At 46.8% G+C, this 24,866-nt stretch overlaps 1 protein-coding gene across 1 annotated transcript; it reads left to right on the top strand.

The window, feature by feature from the left end:
- Positions 1 to 1,820: 1,820 nt before the first annotated feature.
- LOC120842765 lies at positions 1,821 to 23,624 on the top strand. The gene is made up of 4 exons (XM_040213940.3): positions 1,821 to 1,851; positions 2,737 to 2,807; positions 21,729 to 21,812; positions 23,469 to 23,624. The coding sequence occupies exons 1-4, from the start codon at positions 1,821 to 1,823 to the stop codon at positions 23,622 to 23,624; spliced, it is 342 nt and encodes a 113-aa protein (XP_040069874.1).
- Positions 23,625 to 24,866: the final 1,242 nt, after the last annotated feature.

A 24,866-nucleotide genomic window follows, 5' to 3' on the forward strand; every position in this document is an offset into this window, starting at 1 on the left:
TGCCACCTAACCAATCCCAAACGATCTGTGTATTTGAAATAGTTATCAGGGTTATTGGACCTAGCCACCAAATTAATATTACACTAAATAATTTACAATTTCAAACGAAAGCCAAACGTCATGATGCTTCTCCCGTTCACTTGTGCCCAGGAGAAGCTTTGAGTACCTTTTCTTTTTATCATCTCATGTCGTTAAAGATTCACAGTAGTTCACTTTCTTCGGCAAGTTATTCAATTTGCGTTTAAGATATACTTAACGTATTTACTTGAGTTTCAGAAAAATACCTTTTTTTCTACTCTTCAAGCAAACAATTGGTTTAGTTACAGCAGCCGTGTGGATAGAATCGTAGAAGGAACCGAACACCGACGATATGCGTGGAAAATTTGACTTCTTTCAAGAATGTTTGCAACTGAAAATATTATATCGAATTTTTTGGAGGGGTATTCCAACAAACGGCATAATGAAAGATCACCGTACTTTGTTTTGTCTGCTCCCTCTTGAGTCACCGGCAATATCGGAGTACAGCACGGACCCGATGGTGCCTATGACCTTTGAAGGGACCATATGCATCAGTTCCCTAATGCACCGCGCTATGATTTACTGTGGAAAGGCTTTGAGGTGATGCGTTTTGTGTATAAACAAGGCAAAGCTTTGACAAGCCTGAGTAAAGAGTATAGAATGTAATTTGAGGAAAAATACCTGCAATACATTTATTATTATTGTTTAAAGCAATTAGAAATCTTTTTCTTTTTATTGGTGCCAGCCTGCAATCAACAGAATTGTGGTTGGTGCAACAGTAAACAGATGGTGACAGCGATTCCTACAATCCTTTTCTCGCAGATGCTCTGCCCTTTCTATTGGCAGTGCTGAAAGTTATGTTATTTACGGAAAATTCGTTCAAGACGCTGTCTCCTGGGAAATATTTTCAAACTTTCTTTTGTCTGTAAGACAATTTGTATGAATACAAATTATTATATTTTGGGACAAAACAATCTTCAAACCTTTTTTATATCCGATATACTTTTCGCTCCATTCTACACCCAGCAAATTAATACATGCAGCAAGTGAAACACTTGATACAACCCAAAAATGGCTGTTTGCAAAAAACGCTGTCATGATAATTATATTTCGTTCACAATAAATATATAAATGTATATTTTTTACCTGAAAAGTGTCATGCCAGTGAAATTTAGCACATAGGGAGTAGCAATGTAATCAATTCTGTAGTAATAATTACAACAAATCATACAAAGACACTGCTTTAACTTTAGGGAATGAAAGTATACTGAATGCGCCCTGCAAGTCATTCAATAACCGAAGAAAATAATTAGGGAAGAATCAAATATGATTCGAATCAGTGTACGTGGTCTCAAGCAAATAGCAAATTCTGACTTTTGTACAGATAACTTGCGTAGCCTTTTTCAAGAACAATGAACATGTATAGGTGAGCAATTTTGAAGTTTGCTTATGTCAGTCAACAAACAGAGCATACAAAAAATTAGGAACTAGAGATTGATAAACACGTCTTCATTACAAAAATATGTCAGGTGAATGCAAACCTTTAAACGTTGTTTGTGTGCTGCAAGGGAGCAATCGTAACTTCACGTGCGTCATTTTCAAGCCGTAAGGCTGTCGTAATAAAGAAAATAGAAGAATATACTGGACCTTTTTGAACAATGAATTTTCCTTTAAGGTCAAATAAACGTTAGTTGGAGACCAGCCACGAGCAATTCGTATAAAGCTTCGCAAGAGTACGTAATATTCATTCGATATAGGAACGGCTCAAGAACTGTACAAGTTTTGAGTGGAAACTAAACATCATGAAGCTTGTTCTGTTCGCCTGTGCTATTCGTGAGTAACTCAGGATTGGTAGCATGCAGATTCGCTCTAATTAGTGTAGCCCATTTACAGTTCTCGACAGGTTTCTTACTCTTGTTTTAAGAAAAAACTTTACAGTTTTGATAAATTTCTGAAATACGTGTTTCCTTAACTGTGCATTAGGGAATTAGGTGCATTTTTTATTGCACTCATCTTTTAAGAAACAACAGCGGACAAGTGAGACACCGGAGCACCCCCAACCGAACCTTTAAAAAATAAATATTTAGTTAAATTGACTCTAACAAAATTTTAACTGGAATTATATGCGAAAGGTGTGACATTCCGGACAAGCGCAACCAGGTTTTTGCACTCTGTCTCTTAAAAAAATTGGAAAATTCGGAAACTAGAAAATTTATAAATAACGTTTCTCTAATAACATTTAAACCGACAAAATGTTTATTCTGGAAAACATATGTCGTTATTTTAGAAAACACCCATCATGTTGTTTCATATAAGGACATTGCTGTGTCTAATTTATTATTTAGATTCCACCTAGCGTGTCGTTGACATTCTGAAATTCTTGCCAGCTCTATTGGCTTGTAGGGTGCTCATCAATAAATATAAACAACGCAATATTTATTTGTTCCTTCATCATATATTCACCCACATGCAGTTTGTTAGGGTATATGTGAATTTGTTTAGAATATATATCATATATCAATGAAGGAAAACCCGGAATTTGAAAGATTAAGTACCGCATGAAGTAAATTTTACAGAATCCATGTCTTTACCCGCACTAATATACCACCCAGGATTTCAACCAAAGTTTGCTTTGCTCTTTTACGCGAAATCGAGAATAGCAACACAAAGCTATTCTAAAGAGTCATTTTTAACCGTAGTCGTTTTCGTTATTTCCAGTTTTCTTCGCAGTCATTTCTAAAGCGGATGGAGAGGAACTTAAGTGCGGAAAAAGAAGGCGCCAAAGTGGGGTGAGAAAATATTCTTAGGTTTTAAGCTACATTAACGATTAGAGGTGGTTTTGTCGGTGGCGCTTTGTTTTAATTATACCTTAAGCTACAGGTTCAAGAGGGTCCCAGAAGAGATGCCCAATAAAAAAAAAGTTCCCAGAAAAGCATTTCCCTTGAAAAGATTCCGCAGACAAAATGTCCCTGGAAACAAGGCCCCAGGTGGGAAGTAGGGCAAAAATGTAATTAAGGGGTTCTCTATCGATTTGGGTTTCGTGATTTTTATGGCCTCGGTTGGTCTTGTCATTCACCGATCACAGTGACGCGATCTACCTGGAGGTCAAAAGGGGTGCTGGAAGTCACACAACGGAACCAAAGTGATCCACTGAGGGGTATTTCGGGAACCGGATATTACTTCGTCGACAGAGTTCATACGTTTTAGACAGCCGGATTCGTTCATATCGTGTGGTCAGGGGCTTGGTCAGTGGAGTTCATTCGCGTCAGGACTTGAAGGCTTCTTTAAAGTGAGTTATTTTATTAATCTATTAACAACTGAAAGTAAAATTTGCTATCTGGTAGATTATTCACTTACTCGTGATCATTGGTTTATGGTTACTGACTTCCATCATTTCTTAGCTTTGTATACTATTTTGTAAAATTTGTTGCAATTCTACCTAACGACTGATAGTGGGAGATTGGGAAATGGTGAACAGTTCTAACAAGTGATACCTCTAACAACATGATATATATTTCTAAAATGGAGACTTTAAATTCCAACAAGAAAGAAACAAAGTTGTGCGTGGATGGGTACATTCGTACCAAACAGAAGGATATGCAACGGGCATCCGCCGGGGCTATGTCAAGCGCGACATTCACTGCAAAGGAGCCTTCATTGTCGACGGAGCAACATGAGCCTACAGCTAGATGGTTCGACAAAACCAGCCTCCAGACGACTCTACGATTAGTGCGGCCTAATCTAGGATCGAGATAAAAAAATCGTCCCTGCTGAAAAAAAAAGCCTGCCGCCGTTGTCGCCTAAGTTGTGAGGGTCCCGAATGAAGAAGAAAAGTGCCTCATGAATGGTGAGCAGAGCCTGAACCGCTGAATTCGCCAACAGCGGGGTTCAGCGTACCCTGCAAATCCTGCCAGCCGCAGGGACCTAGTTGTTGAGCCACCCTGGACGATGACTGCGGCCAATCAAACAGATCGTTTCCTCTGCTATGACATTGGACGTGAGACTGAAGCCCGGCAGCTCGTATTCGCCAGTAAGCCTTCCCTAGCGTTGCTAGCCCCGAGGAGCATATGGTTTATTGACCGCAACTTTGACCTCGTTCCCAAGGAACTCCGGCAGCTGCACTTCATCCTGGTACTTCTAGGAGAGAGCGTTGTCTCCGTTGCTTACGATTTTATGACAAGAAAAACTTAAGAATCCTATGTAAGCTGCTCACGTCCCTCGCTCGAGAATGTAAGTTTCTAAGGCTGACGGCTCTCCCGACATTGTTGTGTGCAATTCCGAAAAAAGCGACCATAAACGTTGTCAAGCAAGTTATTGGGGAAGACATCACCATCAAGGCCTACTTATTCGATTTGTGCCAGAGCACCTGGCGAAAGGTTCAGGAACTCGGACTGGTCAGGCTCTACAGAGAAAACGATGGCTTTCGTACTTTCCTTGGGATCATCGACGCCGTCGACTTCCTGCCTCTTACCCGAGGACACCAATTAAGAGTGGCATGCATGTCCTGAAGAGGATGATGCTAGAAGCCGCAGGGGAAATTCTGTACTATTTTTACACGACCTATGTTACCGGAAACTATCGCCACGTAAACCGAGCAAACAGCATCGTCAGCCTGCCAAGAACGCCTCCGAGCTATCCTCCCGCTACGCGGAATGTACGTTCGGCCACTATAGACGGCGGCCATAAGAACAACGACTTCTATGAAGCATTGAACCGGAGGTTTGGAAGCATGGTCGGTCGCAGTAAGGCTCTCGACGCCTTGCGCACGGAGGAGTCAACTGTGACCACCAAGATTGCCAAGAATCGCGTCGATGCTCCAGCCAAGAAAAGGTTCAAGTCGACACTCGTCTAAATGCAACGCCGTCTGCACAATCTTTCCGAAAAGTGTGTCTCCGGGGCAATCGCAATAGAATATTTCATTTGTGCCGTCGGCCGCACAATGCACTTTTGACTTTTGTGCATAAACATACGATATATCATTTACTCCTGCTTTTGTAACATTGCACCTAAACTATTTTTTTATTGTGACTTAAATATTTATAGCACTTCTAACCAAAATGCGAATATTGTGCTAAAGGAAATTTGAGACGCACGTTTGTACGATTTTCAAAAAGTTACCTCGGGCAAACATTAATTTGCTCTCGTTTAAAGTCGTTTTTTTATTTGTTTCTTTGTTTTTTTACTTGTCACTTGGCGCTTGGTTTTCTGGGATATATGACGGGAACACCCCAAGGTCTTGGGAATCAGGAGAACCCAGCAACTTCCAACCAAAATGCGAATATTGTGCTAAAGGAAATTTGAGACGCACGTTTGTACGATTTCCAAAAAGTTACCTCGGGGAATCATTATTTTGTTCTCTTTTAAAGTCGTTTTTTTTTGTTTTTTTTTACTTCTCACTTGGCGCTTGGTTTCCTGGGATATATGACAGGAACACCCCAAGGTCATGAGAATCAGGTGAACCCAGCAATACAAAACGCTTTGAGGACATTTTTTCCCACTTTGTGCCTGGGGCCTTGTTTTCCAGGGGCATTTTGCCCGGAGACTTATCTTTTGGGAACATTTTTCACTAATCCCGGTTCAAGGCGTGAAGCTGGGCTAATTGGCTCATAATGCAAACTTGAAAGCAGCGCGAAAAAGAGAAGGGACAATAACGAGAAGTGAACGAACACAACGCTGACTGGCAACTGAAGTTTATTCCTGCGAGGAACAGAAAGGAAAACATAAAAGATGCAAGATAGATGAAACATAATCCACCCCCTTGAGGAAAGCCCGAGCACCTGAACAAATCTGCCGAATTTCTTAATGAAAGATACTTCGTCATCCGCCAAAGCCACGGACGGGGCACTAACACACGTGTCCGCTTCGTAGGTAGAAATAAAAAACGCCTCATCAATTTCTCTATAGTCACTTTGTTGCGGTGACGAGGCAGAATATTAATCTCCTTGAAAACCGGAGAACACGAACACCTATCGCAGTGAACTGCAAGGTGTCCCGATGGTGAAGACTGAAGGAAAATGGAATGCTCCCTGGCTCTTACATGGACACACCTCACCATCTGACCCATGTGCACCCTGCCATACGACAAAGGGATCAGATACACGACACCCGTCGCGCACGTAACATACCGGGTTCGGTGGCTAACCACACACCGAGGCCCAGATGACCCAACACGATTAACTGCGACGCAAAGGAGGGACAACTTTGAAGGAGCTGAGAACACAACACGCACGTCAAACTTTTCAGCCACCTGCTTGATCCTATTTGAAAATCTGTGTACATACGGCAGAACAACCGGCCTGGAGGGCCATCCTCCTCCTTTCCCTCAAACTCAAAAGACCTCTAAACACGTTGAGAAGTGATTCAGCAACACCCACGACAACAGCCAACGGGAAGCCAGCAGAATGCAGGCCAGCAGGTTGCATTCTGTTGGCTTCCCGTTGGCTGTGGTCGTGGGTGTTCGTGTAGCACCGTCAGCATCTCCTGACGGACCTTGGTCGGGATCACGAGGCGCCGGCTCCAGTAGAGTAACCCTTGGTACACAGACCAACTCGAGCTTCCTATATAAGTAAGGTTGCAAGAATGACCAACTTTCTGGCAACCTTTCGGGCCAGCCGTCCTGCACTTACTTCATGGTTTGCAGTAACGTGACGTCCGTTCTTCTCAGGTCTTTCAAACGCTCAGCGGAAATAAAGGTCTTGTCTACCTGGCTCACCGTTAACACGTATTCTGGAAGCTCTCCTTTTCCGAGTAGTCCATGCTGGGGCATTGGCAGGCGACTTAGTGCATCGGCTTTCGCGTTTTGTTTCCCTGGCCGAAATTCAATACTGAATAAAAAATCGCTCAGCAGCAAGGCCCAAACTTGAATCCTCCCAGATGCCAGCAGCGGAATTGGCGGCTGTTCTCGTAGCTTGCCCACTAAAGGCTGATAATTCGTGATTAAGATAAATCTGCGGCCTAGTAGATAGTCCCGGAATTTGGTGACGCCAAATACTAAAGCCAAGGCCCCATTTTCTAGTTCTGAATTTTTTGTTTTCCGCTGGCGTGAGCCTTCGGGATCGAAGCGCTGTTGGCTAATCGATGCCTTGAACTTTGTGAGACAGCACGGCTCCCACTCCGGTGGTAAACACGTCCCATTCTAATCTGAGAGGCATGTTAGTGTCGACAAATGTTAGGACCGGGGACGTCAAAAGACCCCTTTCGTCCGTTTCGCGGCTTCCTCTTGCCGCGACTTCCAGCGCCAATTTTGATCTTTCCCAAACTGCTCGTTTAACGGTGCTAACAAGGTAGACATGCTGGGAAGAAACCGCTGGTAATATGTCAGCAGCCTCAGGGAAGAGCGCAGCTCGGTTACATTCGCGGGTTTCAGTGCCTCTCTGATTGCTTCCGAGTTCTTCTTCATCGAGTGTAGGCCTTATTGGTTAATCCTATGGCCCAAGTAAGTGATGTCTGGTTTCCCGAACTGACATTTCGACCGCCGAAGCTTGACACCCATGTCCTAGAAACGCTGCAGCATACGCCTTAAGTTGTAAGTTCCTTGTTGCTCTGCCACCTGAACATCGTCTAAGTTCATCTGTACTCCCTCTAGTCTTGCCAATATGCTCTCCATCTCCCCTTAAACGATCGCCGGCGCGGAGGGAATCCCAAACAGCAGGCGATTAAAACAAAAAAGCCCTCGGTATGTGTTGATAAGCGTTAATTTCCTAGATTCTTCGTCTAGTTCCACTTCGTTGTAGGCGTCTCTAAGATCTAAGGTGCTGAACACTGACCCGCCGCGCAACGAGGCAAACATACCCGCTAAATTCGGTGGAAGATATTGTTCGGTGTTGGATGCCACGTTCGCCGTCAGCTTGAAATCTCCCTAGAAGCGTACCGAACCGTCCCCCTTCTGCACCGGCACAATCTAGGCTGTCCACTCAGAATGTCTGACAGGTGAAAGCACTCCCGAGTCTATTAACAGATCTAGCTACTCAAATACTATTTTGTGAAAAGCGTAAGAGACTGGCCCTGCCTTTATAAACTTGGGCACCGCCGCTTCTTTCACGTGTAGGTGTCCTGGTGCTCCCTTGATGGTTCCCAATCTAGGCTCGAATAGGTCTCGGTAATCGATCACTAGCTTTCCTATGCCGTCCGATGGCCCTGGAACTACACTTGGCACTGTGGAGTCGAGCAAGTTCTACTTTGCGATTACGTCTCGACCGCAAAGGCTTGCTGTCTTGCAATACACAACCACCAGTGACGCGGGTGCGATGACGCCTTGAATGACCACTCTCATGTGTAGCTCTCCGAGAACGGGTAGCTTCCCCAAGTATCAACGGAGTCGCAGTTTGCTTTCGGACACCGCCGGCCGACGCTTCCTGTGCTGATTGAGTGAGTGAGTGAGTGATTTATTTGCACTTACATTGGTGCGCACACGGCGGCGTGCCAGGCAAAGCAGATAGGCAAAAACCCTTACGCGTGTGCGTCTGCCAGCCTGCCGCCGTGTGCGTTATGAGTTACAGCACTACCCAGTTTTAGAAGCGTTAAAATTATGATGGAAGTGATGATGGAGGTGATGGTGATGACGATGATGTTGCTGATGACGATGGCGATGGTGATGATTATGATTCGAGAGGAAGAGGGGGTGAGGGAGTGAAGATCATGATGGCAGCAGACGCGAAGGCGTTAGTCTAGCGAATACCTTGCAAAGTTCCCGGGATTCATCGTGCGACGTGGGCAGAGGGCTACGAGAAGCTAATGGTATGGTCAAGAAGTCTCTAATGGCGGCAGGCAGCAGGGATTCAGTGTGACGAACAGTCGTGCCTCGAAGAAGTTCGGGCTGACCTGATCTTCTACCGAGACGTACGGCTGCCGATAGGCGAGTCCCCGAAAGACATCCGTCGAGCAATCGGCACAGCACGCGAACTCGAGAAATCCGCCGTCTCTGATCGAGGGGCCGCCAGCCAAGGGTTCTGAGCCGTGTGTGGTGCGGCACGTCGGTCGTGCCAGGGGACCAGGCGCAGATTTTGCGGGTTGCGCGGCGCTGCACACTCTCCAGTCTCTCGATTAGGTGTTGTTGAGGGGGAGACCAAACTGCAGAGCAGTATTCCAATGCAGGCAGGACTAAGGATGTATATAGTGCCTGCAGGACCGCCGGCCCACCTGGCCTTGCGACGCGGGTGATGAAGCCAAGCGTCCTGCGGGACTTCGCGATAACGCCGGCAATATGTACGGAAAAATCCAAGTTTTGGGAAAACGTGACACCCAAGATGGACAGGTGGTCTGATGCGGGTAATGGAGTGCCTTCTACAGTATATACGGGGCTTGTCGGTTTTTTGCAGATCGAGAAACGTATCACGGAACTCTTTGATGCGCTCAGGCTTAGGTGTTGTCTCGATATCCATCTCTCTATATCTCCTAGATAGCTTTGCAAGTGACGTGCGTCAGACTGGGACGAAATTGTCGTCGCGATCGATGTATCGTCCGCGTATTGCACTAGAAAACACTTGTCTTTGCGTGGCATGTCGTTCACGTACATGAGAAAGAGCGTCGGAGCGAGGACAGAGCCCTGTGGCACTCCTGATGAGATGACCCTTTCTGTAGAGCGTGCCCCACAGTACACAACTTGTTGGCTGCGGTTCCGCAGAAACCTTGATATCCAGGTGAATAGGAAACCGTGTATGCCTGCGTCTGTGAGCTTCTCAAGCAGGAGATTAATGTCGAGCGTATCGAACGCATTGCTTAGGTCAAGTTGGATTAGATCTGTCATGGTTCGATTATCCATGTGATCACTGATAAAATGGGTAATAGTTGCCAGTGCTGATTCGCAGCTGCGACCTCTTCGAAAGCCGTGCTGACTGTCGGAGAGATAGCCGGATTCTTCAAGGTGGTTGAGAAGCTGGCCGTTGACTATTTTTTCAAATGTTCGACAGACAATCAAGGTGATTGACACAGGACGGTAATGTTTTGGTTCATTCGTCGGCTTTCCTTTTCCTTTGTGTAGCGGAGTGACCAAAGCTCGTTGCCACATTCCTGGCACAGTACCGCTGTCGAACAGCCCTTGCAGAATCTGGCACGTGGTCGGTAGCATTAGCGGACAGAGCCGTTTGAACCACGTCGGCGCGATACCGTCTGGACCGCAGCTGTGAGAGGGCTTGATTTTGGAGAGCGCCTCCTGTAAAGACTCGGTTGTGAAGGACACAGTGTCAAGTTTCGACTGGGCGAGGCTTCCCACCCTTGTTGTCGAGGGTCGCGCTGCGGGGATGTTGGGGGCATCAGCGTAATGTTCATTGAGCAAAATCAGTCCAGGGTGATTCGGGGATGGGCCATTGTTTTTTATGGAGGAAAAGTGGTCGGCGAAAAGATTAGCGATCTCTTGTGGGGAGTCAGCCATCTTGCCGTGGACGACGAAACATGGTCGCTGGGATGAATGGCGTAAGGATCTAGTGTAGTTCCAGAAGACTTTCGGATCTTTCTTAGCCCTTTCAGCAATATCGCGAATGTAGTTTTGGTGGGAGATGTAGATCGTAGCCTTAACTGTCCGTTGGTGATCTTTTGCCAGTTGTAGAGTGGCAGGACACTGGGATCGGCGTGCCCGCCGAAGCAATGATCGCTTGATTCGCGCGGCCTTGATGATGTCGGCTGTGATCCACGGCGAGTGTTTTCGCTTTGATGAGCGGACGGAGCAAGGAACACATTCCTTCTGAATGGCGACCATGAAGTAACACCACAGGTCATAGTTGGATAACCAGTCTGATCCTGCGGAGGTCATACACCACGGTGCCAGGTGGGCCAATTGCACCATATGATCAAAGTCAAGTTGCCGGAACCCCCACAACATTCGAGCGTAATGCCTTGTGCGCGGCAATGAGACTGCGTAGCGGAGTTCCACGGCTTTGTGGTCACTGCCGTGGAGGCCTTCCGATACGTCAACGGCTTCGAGGCTCGTCTGGTTGGAAACGAGCACCAAGTCAAGAAAGCTTAGTGTACCGTCGTGGGTCGTATACGTTGGTTGTTGGCATGCTTGGGCCAGGCCAGCGGCGCTCATAGTCTCAAGGAGGACGTCGTCGGAACGGTCGCGAGGGACTGGGTCCCCGTAAGAAAGCCAGTCAATGTGCGCATTGAAGTTGCCGAAAAGAAGTATGTTTGCATAAGGTTTAGATGCGGCAGATTCCAGGGGTGCTTCTAGTAGTCTCTAGGCTTCCTCTCGTGAAGCGGGCGGGCAGTAAATGCAGCCCACAAGGATGGTTCCACGAGGGAAAAAAAACTCAACGAAAAGCGCTTCGAGGTCCTTGTGTTCGAGGTCACAGCGGCGATTAACGTGGATGTTCGATGGAATCGCCATTAGCACACCTCCACCTCTGCCACCTCTGTCCTTGCGAAACACGGTGTATGAGTCGAGAGGAAGTAACTCGCTGTCGGCGACACTCGCGTCAAGCCATGTCTCGGTTAGCAGGATGGTGAATACGGTGGGAGGGAGGAAGCAAGTGACTGAAGGTCTAAACTCTTGTTGTTGTTTTTTTTTGTTTTTTTTCGTGAAAAGCGTAAGAGGCTGGCCCTGCCTTTATAAACTTGGGCACCGCCGCTTCTTTCACGTGTAGGTGTCCTGGTGCTCCCTTGATGGTTCCCAATCTAGGCTCGAATAGGTCTCGGTAATCGATCACTAGCTTTCCTATGCCGTTCGATGGCCCTGGAACTACACTTGGCACTGTGGAGTCGAGCAAGTTCTACTTTGCGATTACGTCTCGACCGCAAAGGCTTGCTGCCTTGCAATCCACAACCACCAGTGACGCGGGTGCGATGACGCCTTGAATGACCACTCTCATGTGTAGCTCCCCGAGAACGGGTAGAACCCCCAAGTATCAACGGAGTCGCAGTTTGCTTTCGGACACCGCCGGCCGACGCTTCCTGTGCTGATGGTACACCTCACGCGAAATAACACAAACGGGGGAGCCAGTGTCCAGTTCCATAGTACGGAACCACACCATCCCAGCAGATCTGTCTTTCGACGGGAGGCTCGAGTCTTGCCTTTTTACGGGAGTGTACCAGGTGCTGATTGTTGGGCACGTTGGTATGGTACGTTAGAAAACATGATTGTGGTGTCTGTTCTTCCTATGTCCCTGTGTTCAAGCGCAATCATGTTTTCTAGTGTACCAGGTACACAAAAGACAAGTTCTTTTTCGCTTTCTGCTTTCGCTACGGCTGCTACCGCTGTCTTCCGTCAACCGGGCGACTAAAAATATTTTTTTCCTGCACTTCTTTGCAAAATTCCCTTGTCGGCCACGTCCGAAGCACTTCGCAAACTTATGGAGACACGTCTCCCATGAATGTGATCCGCTCCCGCTATGCTCGCATTCGTTTTTCATCCAGCGGTCATACCTTCTTTCCTGGTCAGCCGATTTGCCCGCCATTCTGTTTAACTCGGCTTCGGTCTTCACCTAATTCTCTTCCATATTCTTTACCTCTCTGGTGGCTACTTCGGCCGCGTTCACCAAATCTTCAGCCTCGTGCCGTGTGAGGTCTCGCCTTCACAATAGCTACCGCTGAAGCGTCTGATTTTGCACTCCACAGATATTAAGGTTCCTTAGCATTCGGTCTAGGCTACCGCCGAAATTCCAGTTATCAGCTATTTTCCGCAGTTCCACAATGAATTATTGTACGGACTCGCCTTCGTGCAGCTGACGGTTGAAGAATTTGTAGCTCTGCGCGATTTCAGTCCGCCGTGGAGCGGTGGACTGAAATGTCTGTCGTTCTGTGTTTTGTCCCTTGTCCGTATCCCCAGTGTCATGATTTGGAAAAAAAAAAGGAAGAAAGAGAAGGGAAGAGAAAAGAAGAGCGGTATCGCGGGTGCGAAGGGATTCGAAACTGGACCAAGAGCCGCGACGGTTGGCTGCTCGAACGGTGCGCTGCCCGGCTCCGTCCCGGCGTCAGTGTGCTGCGCTACCCGGCTCCGTCCCGGCCCCAACGCGCTGAGAATCAACGAGCCTGGCTCTGTCCAGGCTGCAAGGAAGCTCAATTTCAACGTAACCGGCTTCAGCACGGTGACCAGCAGCGCAACCGGCTCCGTCCCGGGATCAAGGCACCCGTACCCGAGATAACCAGCCCCCTCCCGACATCGCCGCCCGCTCTACTTCACCAACGATCAAGGGGGCGAACCATCAAGGCACCAGCGGCCCGGGCTACGACCCCAGGGGTGACTATACTGCCTACCGAACGTGCTTGGACGGTCGAATGGTTTCTTTTCTTTTGCCTTTCTAACGTTTCCTCTTTTTTTTTTATTTTTACTTCCTGACTTGAATATATATATATTTGTTTTTTCCTCACGCATTTGGCTCAGTCTCCCGATCCTTCCTCTCACCACCCCGGACGAACCTGACAATTTGGCGAGCCTGCCAGGATAGCTGGCCCATTACATCATAGTCACATCTTTTTCCGGAGGGTGAGAAGGGTGAGGGAGATTTGGGTGGTATTTCAACGATGGAAACTGACAAGTTAATCGCGGTAGCGAAAGAATTAGGCTATTCCGGAGCAGATTTGAGGAAGTGGGTGGATGAGGAGAAAGTTCGGATAAGAGCAGAAAGAGCTGAGGAGCGCGAGCACTCGAGGTTAGAACGGGAGGCTGCTGACAGAACTTTAGCGGCGGAGTGCGCGAAACTGGACAAGGAGCGGGAGGTGCTTCAACTACGAATAGCAGCGCGCAATAATTCACGTAACAGTTCAGATGATGTGGAAGGCGCGCGTGAGGAACCACCAGGCTCCAGGAGCTTTGGGAGCCCACATAAGCTCATCCCGCAATTTAATGAGCGTCGAGACGACCTAGACGCATACTTGCAGCGCTTTGAGCGCACTGCAACAGGCTTAGGATGGCCTCAGCAAAAGTGGGCCACTAATTTGGGGCTTTGCTTAACCGGGGAGGCACTCACGGTTGTCGGTCGGATGACACCGGCAGATGCGTTGGACTATGCCAAGGTGAAGCTAGCACTCTTCCAGCGGTTTCGTTATACCAAAGAGGGATACCGCGACAGGTTCCGAGAATCCAAGCCGGAAGACGGCGAGACAAGAAGACAGTTTGCGGCCCGATTGGCAGGGTACTTTGATAGGTGGATTGAGATAGCAGGGATTGATAAGACTTTTGAAGCATTGCGAGACAATGTCTTGGTGGAGCAGTTCTTGCTGACCTGCTCAAGCAAGCTGGCAATATTTCTGAGAGAGCGGGACTGTCAAGGTTTGGACGACGTGGCAGCTAAGGCTGACCTGTTTCTGGAGGCTCAGGGACAACCTAGCACAAGTAAACAAAGAGGAGACGAGATCGGAAATAAGCAAAGTGCCATAAGCGAGGGGAATCGCAGAAAAGGTGAGGCTCAAAAAGGCATCCGCTGCTTCTTGTGTGGAAAGTCTGGGCACAGAGCAGAAAACTGCAGGAGTAGTGCACAAGGAAGGAGGGTTCTGCTCTGTTGGAACTGTGGTCGCAGTGGTCACAAGGCTGACGCGTGTAGAGAAAAGCCGAACGAGAGACACCAAGCTTCATGCCTCTGGACGATGTCTCCAGGCAACTGCGACAAGTCAGATGACTGTTGCGTCACCTTGAGTAATGGCGATAAGATTCCAGTTGTTAACGCTGCCATGGGGAGGGCCCCGAAGTTCTTAGTAGAGAACATGCCCGTCGTGGAAGGTCGTCTCGGGGACCATAAGATATCGGTATTAAGAGACACCGGATGTAATACCGTTGTAGTTCGCGAGGAGCTGATTCCTCAAGAGAACCTAACTGGCAAGTCGAATCCAGTGTTTCTGTTGGATCGAACGGTCCGGTATTTACCTGAGGCGGAGATCTTTGTGCAAACGCCTTACTACACAGGGAAGGTGTTGGCAAAGTGCGTCAGCAGTCCACTATATGACCTGGTGTTGGGAAATATACCGGGAATACGAGACGCTAATGACCCGAACCCGGCTTGGGTAAAAGTAGATGAGTTGGCGGGTCAGAGATTGAATGATGAGGTAAAGGTGAATCGGCGTACTGGTAAGGAGGCAGATGCCAGCAAAAATACCGATTCCAGTGACAACAAAAGGGACTTGTTACATCAGGTGGAACCAGCAGAGGTTGCTGCAGCCCGGGAAACAGGCGCCGCACGAAATGAGGCGAAAAGTGAGACGCCTCTGAGTGTACCTCAAGTGGCGATAATTAATACCACAGCGGAAGAACTCGCTAGAGAACAGAGAGCAGACGGAACTCTAACTCGGTGCTTCGACGATATTGGAACGGTCACAAGAAGGCACAAGTGCAGGACCAAGTTCCAGTTCTTCATGAAGAACAATCTTCTGTACAGGACGGCGGAATACTCTTCGGGACGAAAGACAGAACAGCTGGTGCTCCCGAAAAAGTTCAGGGCCGCCGTTGTCGCTCTCGCACATGACAGCATCATGTCAGGACACCAGGGCATGAAGAATACGCTCAACCTGGTGGCTGAAGAATTCTTTTGGCCAAGTATGCAGAGCGAGATCAAGAGGTATGTTCGATCATGTGATATATGCCAACGTACAATACCCAAAGGCAAGGTTGGTAGGGCATTTCTAGGAAGAATGCCGACTATTGAGACACCTTTCCAGAGAGTGGCGGTAGACTTAATTGGCCCCATCGCTCCGAGGGCAGGCTCAGGTAACAGATACATCCTGACAATGATAGATATGGCGACGCGGTATCCGGATGCAGTAGCGATGAAGAGCATCGGGGCGCAGGAAGTAGCCGAAGCTCTGATGGAGATGTTCACAAGATATGGAGTGCCGAGAGAAATTCTTAGCGATCGGGGATCGTGCTTTACATCAGAACTAATGAAAGAGGTCAGCCGACTTCTATCAATGAAACATCTCATGACCACTCCCTATCACCCTATGGGGAACGGGCTAGTAGAGAGACTCAACGGCACGATCAAGCAGATGTTAAAGCGGATGTGCCAGGAAAGGCCTCGTGACTGGGACAGATACCTACCAGCCCTCCTGTTCGCGCACAGAGAAGTACCACAGTCGAGTCTCAAGTTCTCACCGTTTGAGCTACTCTACGGAAGAAGAGTGAGAGGTCCTCTGGCCATTCTGAAAGAGGTCTGGTCGAACGAAACCCTCAAAGAAGAAGTGAAGACATCGTACGGGTACATGTTGGAGTTGAGAGAGAAGCTAGAAGAGACGTGCAAGCTAGCGCACAGTTGCTTGGAGGAAGCAAGAGCAAAGTACAAGGGGTACTACGACAGAAAGAGTTCCAACCGGAAGTTGAAGCAAGGTGACTTGGCGTTGATTCTTCTCCCTACAGATAAAAACAAGATGATAATGCAGTGGAAAGGACCATTCCTTGTGTTGACAAGAAGGAATGAAGTTGACTACGAGTTAGACATGGGAGGAAGGACGAAGACTTTTCACATCAACATGCTAAAGAAGTATGAAGAGAGGGAAGGAAGTCGACAGGAGCAGGCAGTTTGCAATGCTGCAGCAAGCACTCACGAAATGAACGACTCCAGACACGACACTGAAGAAGACGGTCATATTCCAATGCTGAGTTTGACAAAGCAACAAGGGTGGCAGGATGTCGTCATAAACGGGAAGTTAGAAAGAGACAAGTCTTGCGAGGCACGCGAGTTAATAAAGGACTTCACCGATATCTTTTCTGATCTTCCTGGTAGGACAAACCTCATGACATGTGACCTTCAGCTCACCACTCCACAACCGATACATGTGAGACAGTATCCACTACCTTTGGCTGTTCAAGATGTAGTCGAGAACGAAATCACAGAGATGCTCAAGTTGGACGTAATAGAGAGGTGTACGTCATCGTACAATGCCCCAGTGGTCATTGTGAAGAAGAAAGACGGGTCGAACAGATTTTGTATCGATTACAGACGGCTGAATGACGTCATACATCCTGACGCAGAGCCAATACCAAGAATCGACATGACGTTGGTCAAGGCGGGACAAAAGCGTTTCTTCTCAAAACTTGACGTAGCCAAAGGCTACTGGCAGATTCCGATGGATGACCACGCCAAGGAAAAGACGGCTTTTTCGTCGACGAGCGGGCATTATCAGTTCAAGTTTATGCCGTTCGGTCTGAAGACCGCCTCCGCTACGTTTACAAAGCTGATGCGTAAGCTCCTAGATGGGGTGCGAGACGCGCATCACTACATTGATGATATCCTAGTGGCAACAAGTTCATGGGAGGACCATATAGAGACGCTCAGGACGATTTTTGAACGTCTACGAGCAGCGAACATCACAGTAAAACCCAAGAAATGTCAGATAGGGTTCGAAGAAATTAGTTTCCTTGGACATGAAATTGGAATGGGTAATATAGCTCCGGATGCACAAATCATCGAAAGGGTCCGAGATGCACCACGACCGCAAACGAAACGCCAAGTTCGTTCGTTTCTCGGACTAACAGGATTCTACAGGCAGTTTGTTCCAAACTACGCAGAAGTTGCAGCGCCGTTGGTAGACCTGACTAGAAAGGGAGCACCTAATGGTGTCGAGTGGGGCCCGAGGCAAGAGGAGGCTTTCACAAAGTTAAAAAGACGTTTGGACGAGCCACCGATTTTGCTGTCACCAAATCCTGAGAAGGAATTTGTGTTACGCACTGATGCGTCAGAAGCGAGTTTGGGGGCAGTGTTACTGCAGGAGAAGGAAGGGATGCTGCACCCAGTAGCATATGCCAGTCGGAAACTGACTAACTCTGAAAAGAACTTCGCCACCGTGGAAAAGGAATGTCTAGCGCTGGTTTGGGCAGTTGGCCGGTTTAAGCTCTTTTTGTATGGGAGGACATTTCGCGTCCAGACTGACCATCAGCCGCTGGAATTTCTCAACAAGGCAAGACTCACGAATAGTCGGGTAATGAGATGGAGCATGGCGCTGCAAGATCACAGTTTCAACGTAGAGTATATTAAAGGTAGGGATAACGTGGGCGCAGACTTTTTAAGCCGGCTCTAGGGTGCCTTTCAAGAGGGAGATGGTTCACTGACCGGAGCTGATTGAGAGGTGCGTGCCACAAATCCGTATATACGTCAGCGGTATCGAGGAACCAGAGTCAGTATCGACTTAGGTTCTAACAGGTACCAACCTTGGCAGCTGGTCGGTGTCGTAGGCTCTTATAAGGTCTTTGGTTGTTTTTTTTTTTGTGTGTGTGTTTTATGGTTGTACGCTTATCGGATAAATTTCTCCTGAATAAGAATAAGTTCGACCTACGACGAGGTGCTTTAGTGTATGATTGAAGAACGAATCAGAGATTCTTCGTTTGTAAACCTTTTTTTTTGTTTGGTAAAAGTGTGAAATGGTGTGACATTTCGGCAACGGTGGAGTGATGGCGTTATCGTTCGTGGCGGGTGTTGTGAAAGTGCCGTGACAAAAGCTCGTATCTCTCGGTTGCGATCAGCGATGTTGTGACGGCACCTGGAAGAGAAGAAACGGACAAGATAGAAGTTTCTTACAAACTTCTCGTGTTTGTGGGGTAATGTCATGATTTGGAAAAAAAAAAGGAAGAAAGAGAAGGGAAGAAAAAGAAGAGTGGTATCGCGGGTGCGAAGGGATTCGAAACTGGACCAAGAGCCGCGACGGTTGGCTGCTCGAACGGTGCGCTGCCCGGCTTTGTCCCGGCGTCAGTGTGCTACGCTACCCGGCTCCGTCCCGGCCCCAACGCGCTGAGAATCAACGAGCCTGGCTCTGTCCAGGCTGCAGGGAAGCTCAATTTCAACGTAACCGGCTTCAGCACGGTGACCAGCAGCGCAACCGGCTCCGTCCCGGGATCAAGGCACCCGTACCCGAGATAACCAGCCCCCTCCCGACATCGCCGCCCGCTCTACTTCACCAACGATCAAGGGGGCGAACCATCAAGGCACCAGCGGCCCGGGCTACGACCCCAGGGGTGACTATACTGCCTACCGAACGTGCTTGGACGGTCGAATGGTTTCTTTTCTTTTGCCTTTCTAACGTTGCCTTTTTCATTTTTAATTTTACTTCCTGACTTGAATATATATATATTTGTTTTTCCTCACGCATTTGTCTCAGTCTCCCGATCCTTCCTCTCACCACCCCGGACGAACCTGACACCCAGTCTCGGGTTACAACTATGCTCAATTTACACCAGCTAGCCTGCACCCTCACCATTGCTTCATTCTTTGTACGCTTCTTCTTTGTAGTACTTCTTTGTACGTGGGCGTACAACTTCTTTGTACGCGGACGTACAACTTCTTCGTACGTGTACGTACAACTTCTTTGTACGTGGAGCGGCGGACTGAATGTCTACAACTTCTTTGTACGCTACTTCCTTTATCTTACGCGGTGCACACAATCCTTTTAAAATATCAATCGTCAGGGAGCCCAACGCAGCCACCAACAACGCTCGCTCGCTCTTGTCCCATTGCCCTTAATATAGGCTTCCACTTGCATCCAATACATATCCCAATTATCTGTCGTTTTTTTTTTGTTTTTGTTTTTTAAGTGGAGAACTTGAAAGGCCGACGTCGTCGTCGCAGTTGATATTGCTGCAGTGGTCCGCTTGTGCCCGTCGTTGCTTGCGTTCACCTCGTCGCCACTGTATGTTTTCGTCCGTCGCGTAGGTCGTCTGCGCTCCGCGCTGGGAACAACCACTCTGGTCGGTGTCCAGTGCGTAACACAGCAAAAGGGTATTATCGCTTGATAACAGCAAGTAACATCTGGATAATTAACATTGCATGAAAACACGTGTATCCACTGGTGATTCTGCTCTCACACCACCAGTGTGAATGCCGAGTCTGCAGCGATGCCAGTGAGCTCGAGCGCTTACCATCATAACGCTAAAAAAAATCCCGGAATAGACGAGACAAAGTCGGAAAAACTCAAGCACAGGGCAGATGCCATTCTCATGTATGTGTGTGTGTGTGTGTGTTTTTTTTTTCTTTGTACCGTCGATTTTGCGCTTTTCTTTCTATTATGTCGATCAATCAACTAGCCCATAGTTCACCATTTCACGGCTTAACACAACTCTTCACGAGTTCTCGCTGTACGCATGATTTCCATGCGGTATAATTACATTTTGTGAACTTAATACATAAAATTCAATGAAGTTCCCTGTTATTAAAAAAAAAACAAAAAACGTTTACAATTCCCTGTAATGCCGAATTAGAGCGCAGCTCTTGAGGAGGAGGAGGGGAGGGACAAAGTTGAGGGTATGCCCCTCCTTCTTCATACCCTCTCCTTCTCCTCCCCTCCTCCTCCCTCTCTCTCTTCTCCATCCTCCTCCCTCCTCCTCCACTCATTCTCCTCCTCTTCTCCTCCAACCCCCCTTCCTCTTTCCTTGCGACGTCTCTAGTGAAAGCCTCGTGAAGGTCTTGACCGTCACGAGTGACCTTCGTGACGTCACTCGTGGCCCTCGTGACGTCACAAGTGACGTCACGTGTGACGTTATTATGAGAAACGTCCCACAACGTCATGCGCGCTTACGCCGACGGCGACGGCGACGCCGCTCAGCCCGGAAACAGGCGCCTAAGAGCTGCGCCCTAAAAACTATAAGACGTGCTGAGTAGATGCAAAGCATCGCGCACATTTAGCACCAGGGTTTCTATGTAGTTCGAGGGAAGGAAACCATTGCACTGGTCGGTTTTAATTACCAGCATGAACTGCCAATTCAAAGTGAAAGCTAACTACTGAAATTGGAGAGGTTATTTTATAAATAGAATTTGGTAATGGTATTTTGCACATATTTATCTTTTTATATGCTTGGATGGTACCAATTCGTCCGGATCTACGATTGCGGCCGGTTTGTCCGGGGCCATTTTGTCCGGGACTATTTCGTCCGGGGACATTTTGTCTGGAGCCATTTTGTGAGAGATCATTTTGTCCGGTTCCCGTTTTAGCAAAATGGTAAACTTACATTTGCTCGCCTATGCCCTCCCCGTATTGTTGATACCAGTTCCTTTTTTTGTAAAAGGGGCACGTCTAATAACAATTTTATATGCTCTGAGTACATAATATTAAGATATATTTATTTATACTAGGTACAAGATAAATGCTAATCTATAAAAAATCCCTATATAGATGTTTTAAAATGTATGAAATAAATCCTATTCTGTACTGATGTAGTGAATTTTGATTTTATTCCAGTGAAAATTACCGTACAAATGGCAGTCACGAAAAAAACGCTCCTTATATAAAGAAAGCGAAGTTCATGATTATTTATGTACACTAATTAGAATGCAGAAGCACATTTTTATCGTAGGTTTAAACGAGACGCTTCTAAAATTCGAAAGGAGGCTAGCGATTACTGCAAGTACAAACCCCTAACCATTCCATCATTCATTGTAAAATTTAAACAAAGCTCGTCGCAATTTTGACTGGAACAAAAACAAAAGAGCTACAAAGACCAAAATAACTTATGTCAATCAAAATGCTACAGAAAACAATGAGCAAAGAAAAAATTGTAAGGGTGCAGGCGAGCTGGTGAATATTAACCATGTTGAATTAACCTGAGACTGGGGTAGAGAAGAAGCATCAAAACGTAGAAGGGACAGAAAATAGACAGGACGACGTCTCCTGTCTATTTTCTGTCCCATCTACGTTTTGATGCTTCTTCTCTACCCAGTCTCAGGTTAATTCAACATGGTTAATGAGCAAAGCACCGTGTGTGGATGCAGGTATAATCAAGGTGCATATAAACTCCAGAAAGCAAAACAATATAATTTGCTACTTTGCCACTGCAGCTTTACAGTAAAACTATATATTTTCATTTTCAGGATACAAGCTGCAACTATTTTTGCCGCAACGCTGCCAACAATGGGTGGGACGAAGGTCACTTGGAGGATGGAGAAAAATGCAATGTATGAAACATAGAAGCTTATAAGATGGCTGGGGTTGCTTCGAGCTATTGTCACTCGCGTCTTAACAAAACACGGCGTGGGCATCTTATCATCCCGTGCATATTATGATCGCTCCACAGTCAGTGAGATTTCGGCAAGAGCCCCAAAGCACGAATAAGAAAGCAAAAAGCGTGAAAATGATAAACCACGCCCTCCGTTTTTTATGCTACCAGTGATGGTAGGGTGTACTTTAACGTGGAGGTAATATCGATTCTAGATTAGTTATCGGAAGTTTCTTGACTGCCACACAGTCTAAGAAATCCGTGCTCGTCTACTTACCTGCAAAACACTCAAAGATTCAGTATCTGCGATCAACGAAAGCAGCTGAGCGAATGATGCGGCGGAACATCCGATAACACCCAAAAATTAAGTCTGCGCTGTGGCATTACGCAATGCAAAGCGTAATGCTTGCATTGCATAATGCCAAAAAGCAGACTTAATTTTGAGGTCTAAGTCGGTGTTCCGCCTCTCATTCACTGAGCTGATTTCGTAGATCGCAGAGATTGGCTGTTCGAGTGTTTTGTGGGTAAGTAGACGCGCAGTCATTTCTAGAATTCGAAGCACGTTGGTCATTCATATACTCTAACGCACAGAAATTGAATCGCAAGTCTATTGAAAACATTGGACGAGTACTAATTTTAACTTCGAAATGAAGCTTGCTTAGAATACAAATGGTACATCGAATTAACCTGTGCCTTGAATAAATTAGCAAATTGTAGGTATTTCTGCGGCAGCAACTTCGATTGAGAATATCTAGGCAAAAACACCAAGAGAACTCTTCGTTAACGAGAGGAACGTTCATATTTCTGGGTGGCAATCATCTGGGTGGCAATTATTAGATGGCAATCATCAACGTCACAGTTATAATTTTAATAAGGTGTTCCCTAAAGCGTTCTTAAATACTACACTCTCTATTTCACAGTAGTATATCTCAGAAATACCCAAAAGCAGTCTCCTCTTTACCCCTTTTGTGTAAACAAGAACAATAAAATATTACTAGTTGCCTAAGTTTCTCCATCGTTTTCTAAAATTCAGAGACAAAAAAAAATGTTTTTATTAATCATTACAATTCAAGTTTTTTTTTGTCGTAATTTTGTTGATCAGTTAGGGCTGCCTACTACCTTGTGAGTTCAGAGCCGTACATGTACAACCCCCGTAGTTTGCAATAATAAATTTTGGTGCCCATCCTTGAGGCAGTTTCTTTTTTAAGCAATATATTCCCATTGCAGAATTGTCTTATATTTTCTTATATATGTAAACATATAGATTGATAACGCGACAGAATTAAGCTGATCATGCGATTGTTTACACTTTTTAGCACCACTTTCACAAAATACAACGAAAAATTAACCCTCGGGCGAAAGGTCCTCATTAACAACGCCGAACTGTCTAACTAATTTAGGCGTTCTATAGAAACGTGCAAAAGTTCATTTGAAAAATTTTAATTGACAAGTTTGAAATAACTGTCTTGCACAGTCACCGTATCAACAAGGTTGCGTGGGCTAGAACAAAACGCATCTTTTGTTCCTGCTTAACTTTTTTTTCTATAAAATATATGCAGAAGAAGTCACATATCCGCTTCACAGAATTGAAACAGCTGTGTCAATGACTTTTCAGTACAACGGCATCGATGACGGAGTTTGCAAAGATGGACTCTGCTACCTGAGAAGCGACGAAGCTAGTCCACCCCCCACTAGGGATGAGACATCGTCGGAAGACGAGCCGGCCCCACCTACCAAGAAGCCAAAAAAGAAGCAGAAGAATAAGCACTAGGCTGAACCACCACGATCCCCATCTTGCTGGTTATTAAAAATATTCAATCGCTTAATTATTTCTCCATGTCATTCCTTGCAAAATAATGCGTATCAGCAAAAGGAGCCTTCCAAAGAAATTGTCAATATCACGTCTGCTTGTCGGTCAGTGGGCGCAGTAGCTTTGATCAGACTTAGCTTCTGCTTACTAGAATCGATGGCTGAGTATTTACTTAACCCACGTTTACGGAGAATGGGTTTTGTCTCGGTAATCCTATTGCTTTTGTCTCGGAAATTACTTGTGTGCATTATCAGTGTTGTGCAATATAGAAATCGCCGCTATGGTCACTGACAGCATAAGAAACAAAAAGTGTGGCTTATTAAAGCGTTAGCTTTATAGGGCCAACCAACCTCAGTGTCGCGCAATTACGAAATGTGTAGGTCGATTAGTTCGTAACCGCTAAATCCTGGCCACCGGTGTGGAAGCCGATTGCGCCGCTGACTGAGTTACGGACCGAGCACGGAGGAACGGAGGAGCAGAGGCAGGTGGTGTAAGAAAGCGAGCGGTGCAGAGTGAGGTGGAAAGGACAAGAAATAGACGAGCAGAAACATGTGGTGTAGAAATAAGACGCAGAACGAGGAGGAGCGAAAAATGGGGAAAGGGCAGGAAAGAATGGCTCCCCTCTCATGGTGACACAGAAGATGCAGCGCCAAGGCTTTGTATCGGGATGGTGCTCATGAGAAGCCTGATGAAGCGTCACAGAGAGACAATGGCGTGACATAACCTTTTTGCACACAAAACACGCCTTCTCTCTCTGCGCACGCCATTTAGCCTGTAGCCTTCGGAATTCCACCAAAAGGCGTGCGCCCGCGTCATGATGTGGGTAATGGCGATTAGGAGCGGAAATGACCACAATCGTCGCGCAAGGTGTTTCCGCGGACTACGTTGCGTGGAACTTTCTATCGTACTTCTCGGTTCATAAACCGTCGCTTTGTATAGTCCTTTCCATTGCTTATCACTCGGATGAAAAATGCTGAGTCACTAAGCTGTAAACGCATGCGCAGCGTCTGATATACCTCACAGCAGAGCAACAGCGCACGCTCAAAAGACATTCCATAGCCCAGGAGACAAAGATGGTAGCCCGCAGTAGGCGATTCGTGCAAAGGTCTATAACGTACAAATGAAAAGACAGCCGAAACACCGTGAAGACAACAAAAATAGCGAGAACCACGAGATAAATTGCACCGACATCAGTGATCGCCG

The sequence above is a fragment of the Ixodes scapularis genome, unplaced genomic scaffold (genome assembly GCF_016920785.2).
Source record: "Ixodes scapularis isolate PalLabHiFi unplaced genomic scaffold, ASM1692078v2 PGA_scaffold1__304_contigs__length_218370807, whole genome shotgun sequence".
In the NCBI taxonomy this organism is placed as follows: Eukaryota; Metazoa; Arthropoda; class Arachnida; order Ixodida; family Ixodidae; genus Ixodes; species Ixodes scapularis.

Bases quoted from the DNA above. Each gene is read 5' to 3' on its own strand.
- LOC120842765 (XM_040213940.3), top strand. From the start codon at position 1,821: ATGAAGCTTGTTCTGTTCGCCTGTGCTATTC. The intron at 1,852-2,736 runs GTGAGTAACTCA...CGTTATTTCCAG, and splicing joins TCTGTTCGCCTGTGCTATTC to TTTTCTTCGCAGTCATTTCT. The intron at 2,808-21,728 runs GTGAGAAAATAT...TTTCATTTTCAG, and splicing joins AAAGAAGGCGCCAAAGTGGG to GATACAAGCTGCAACTATTT.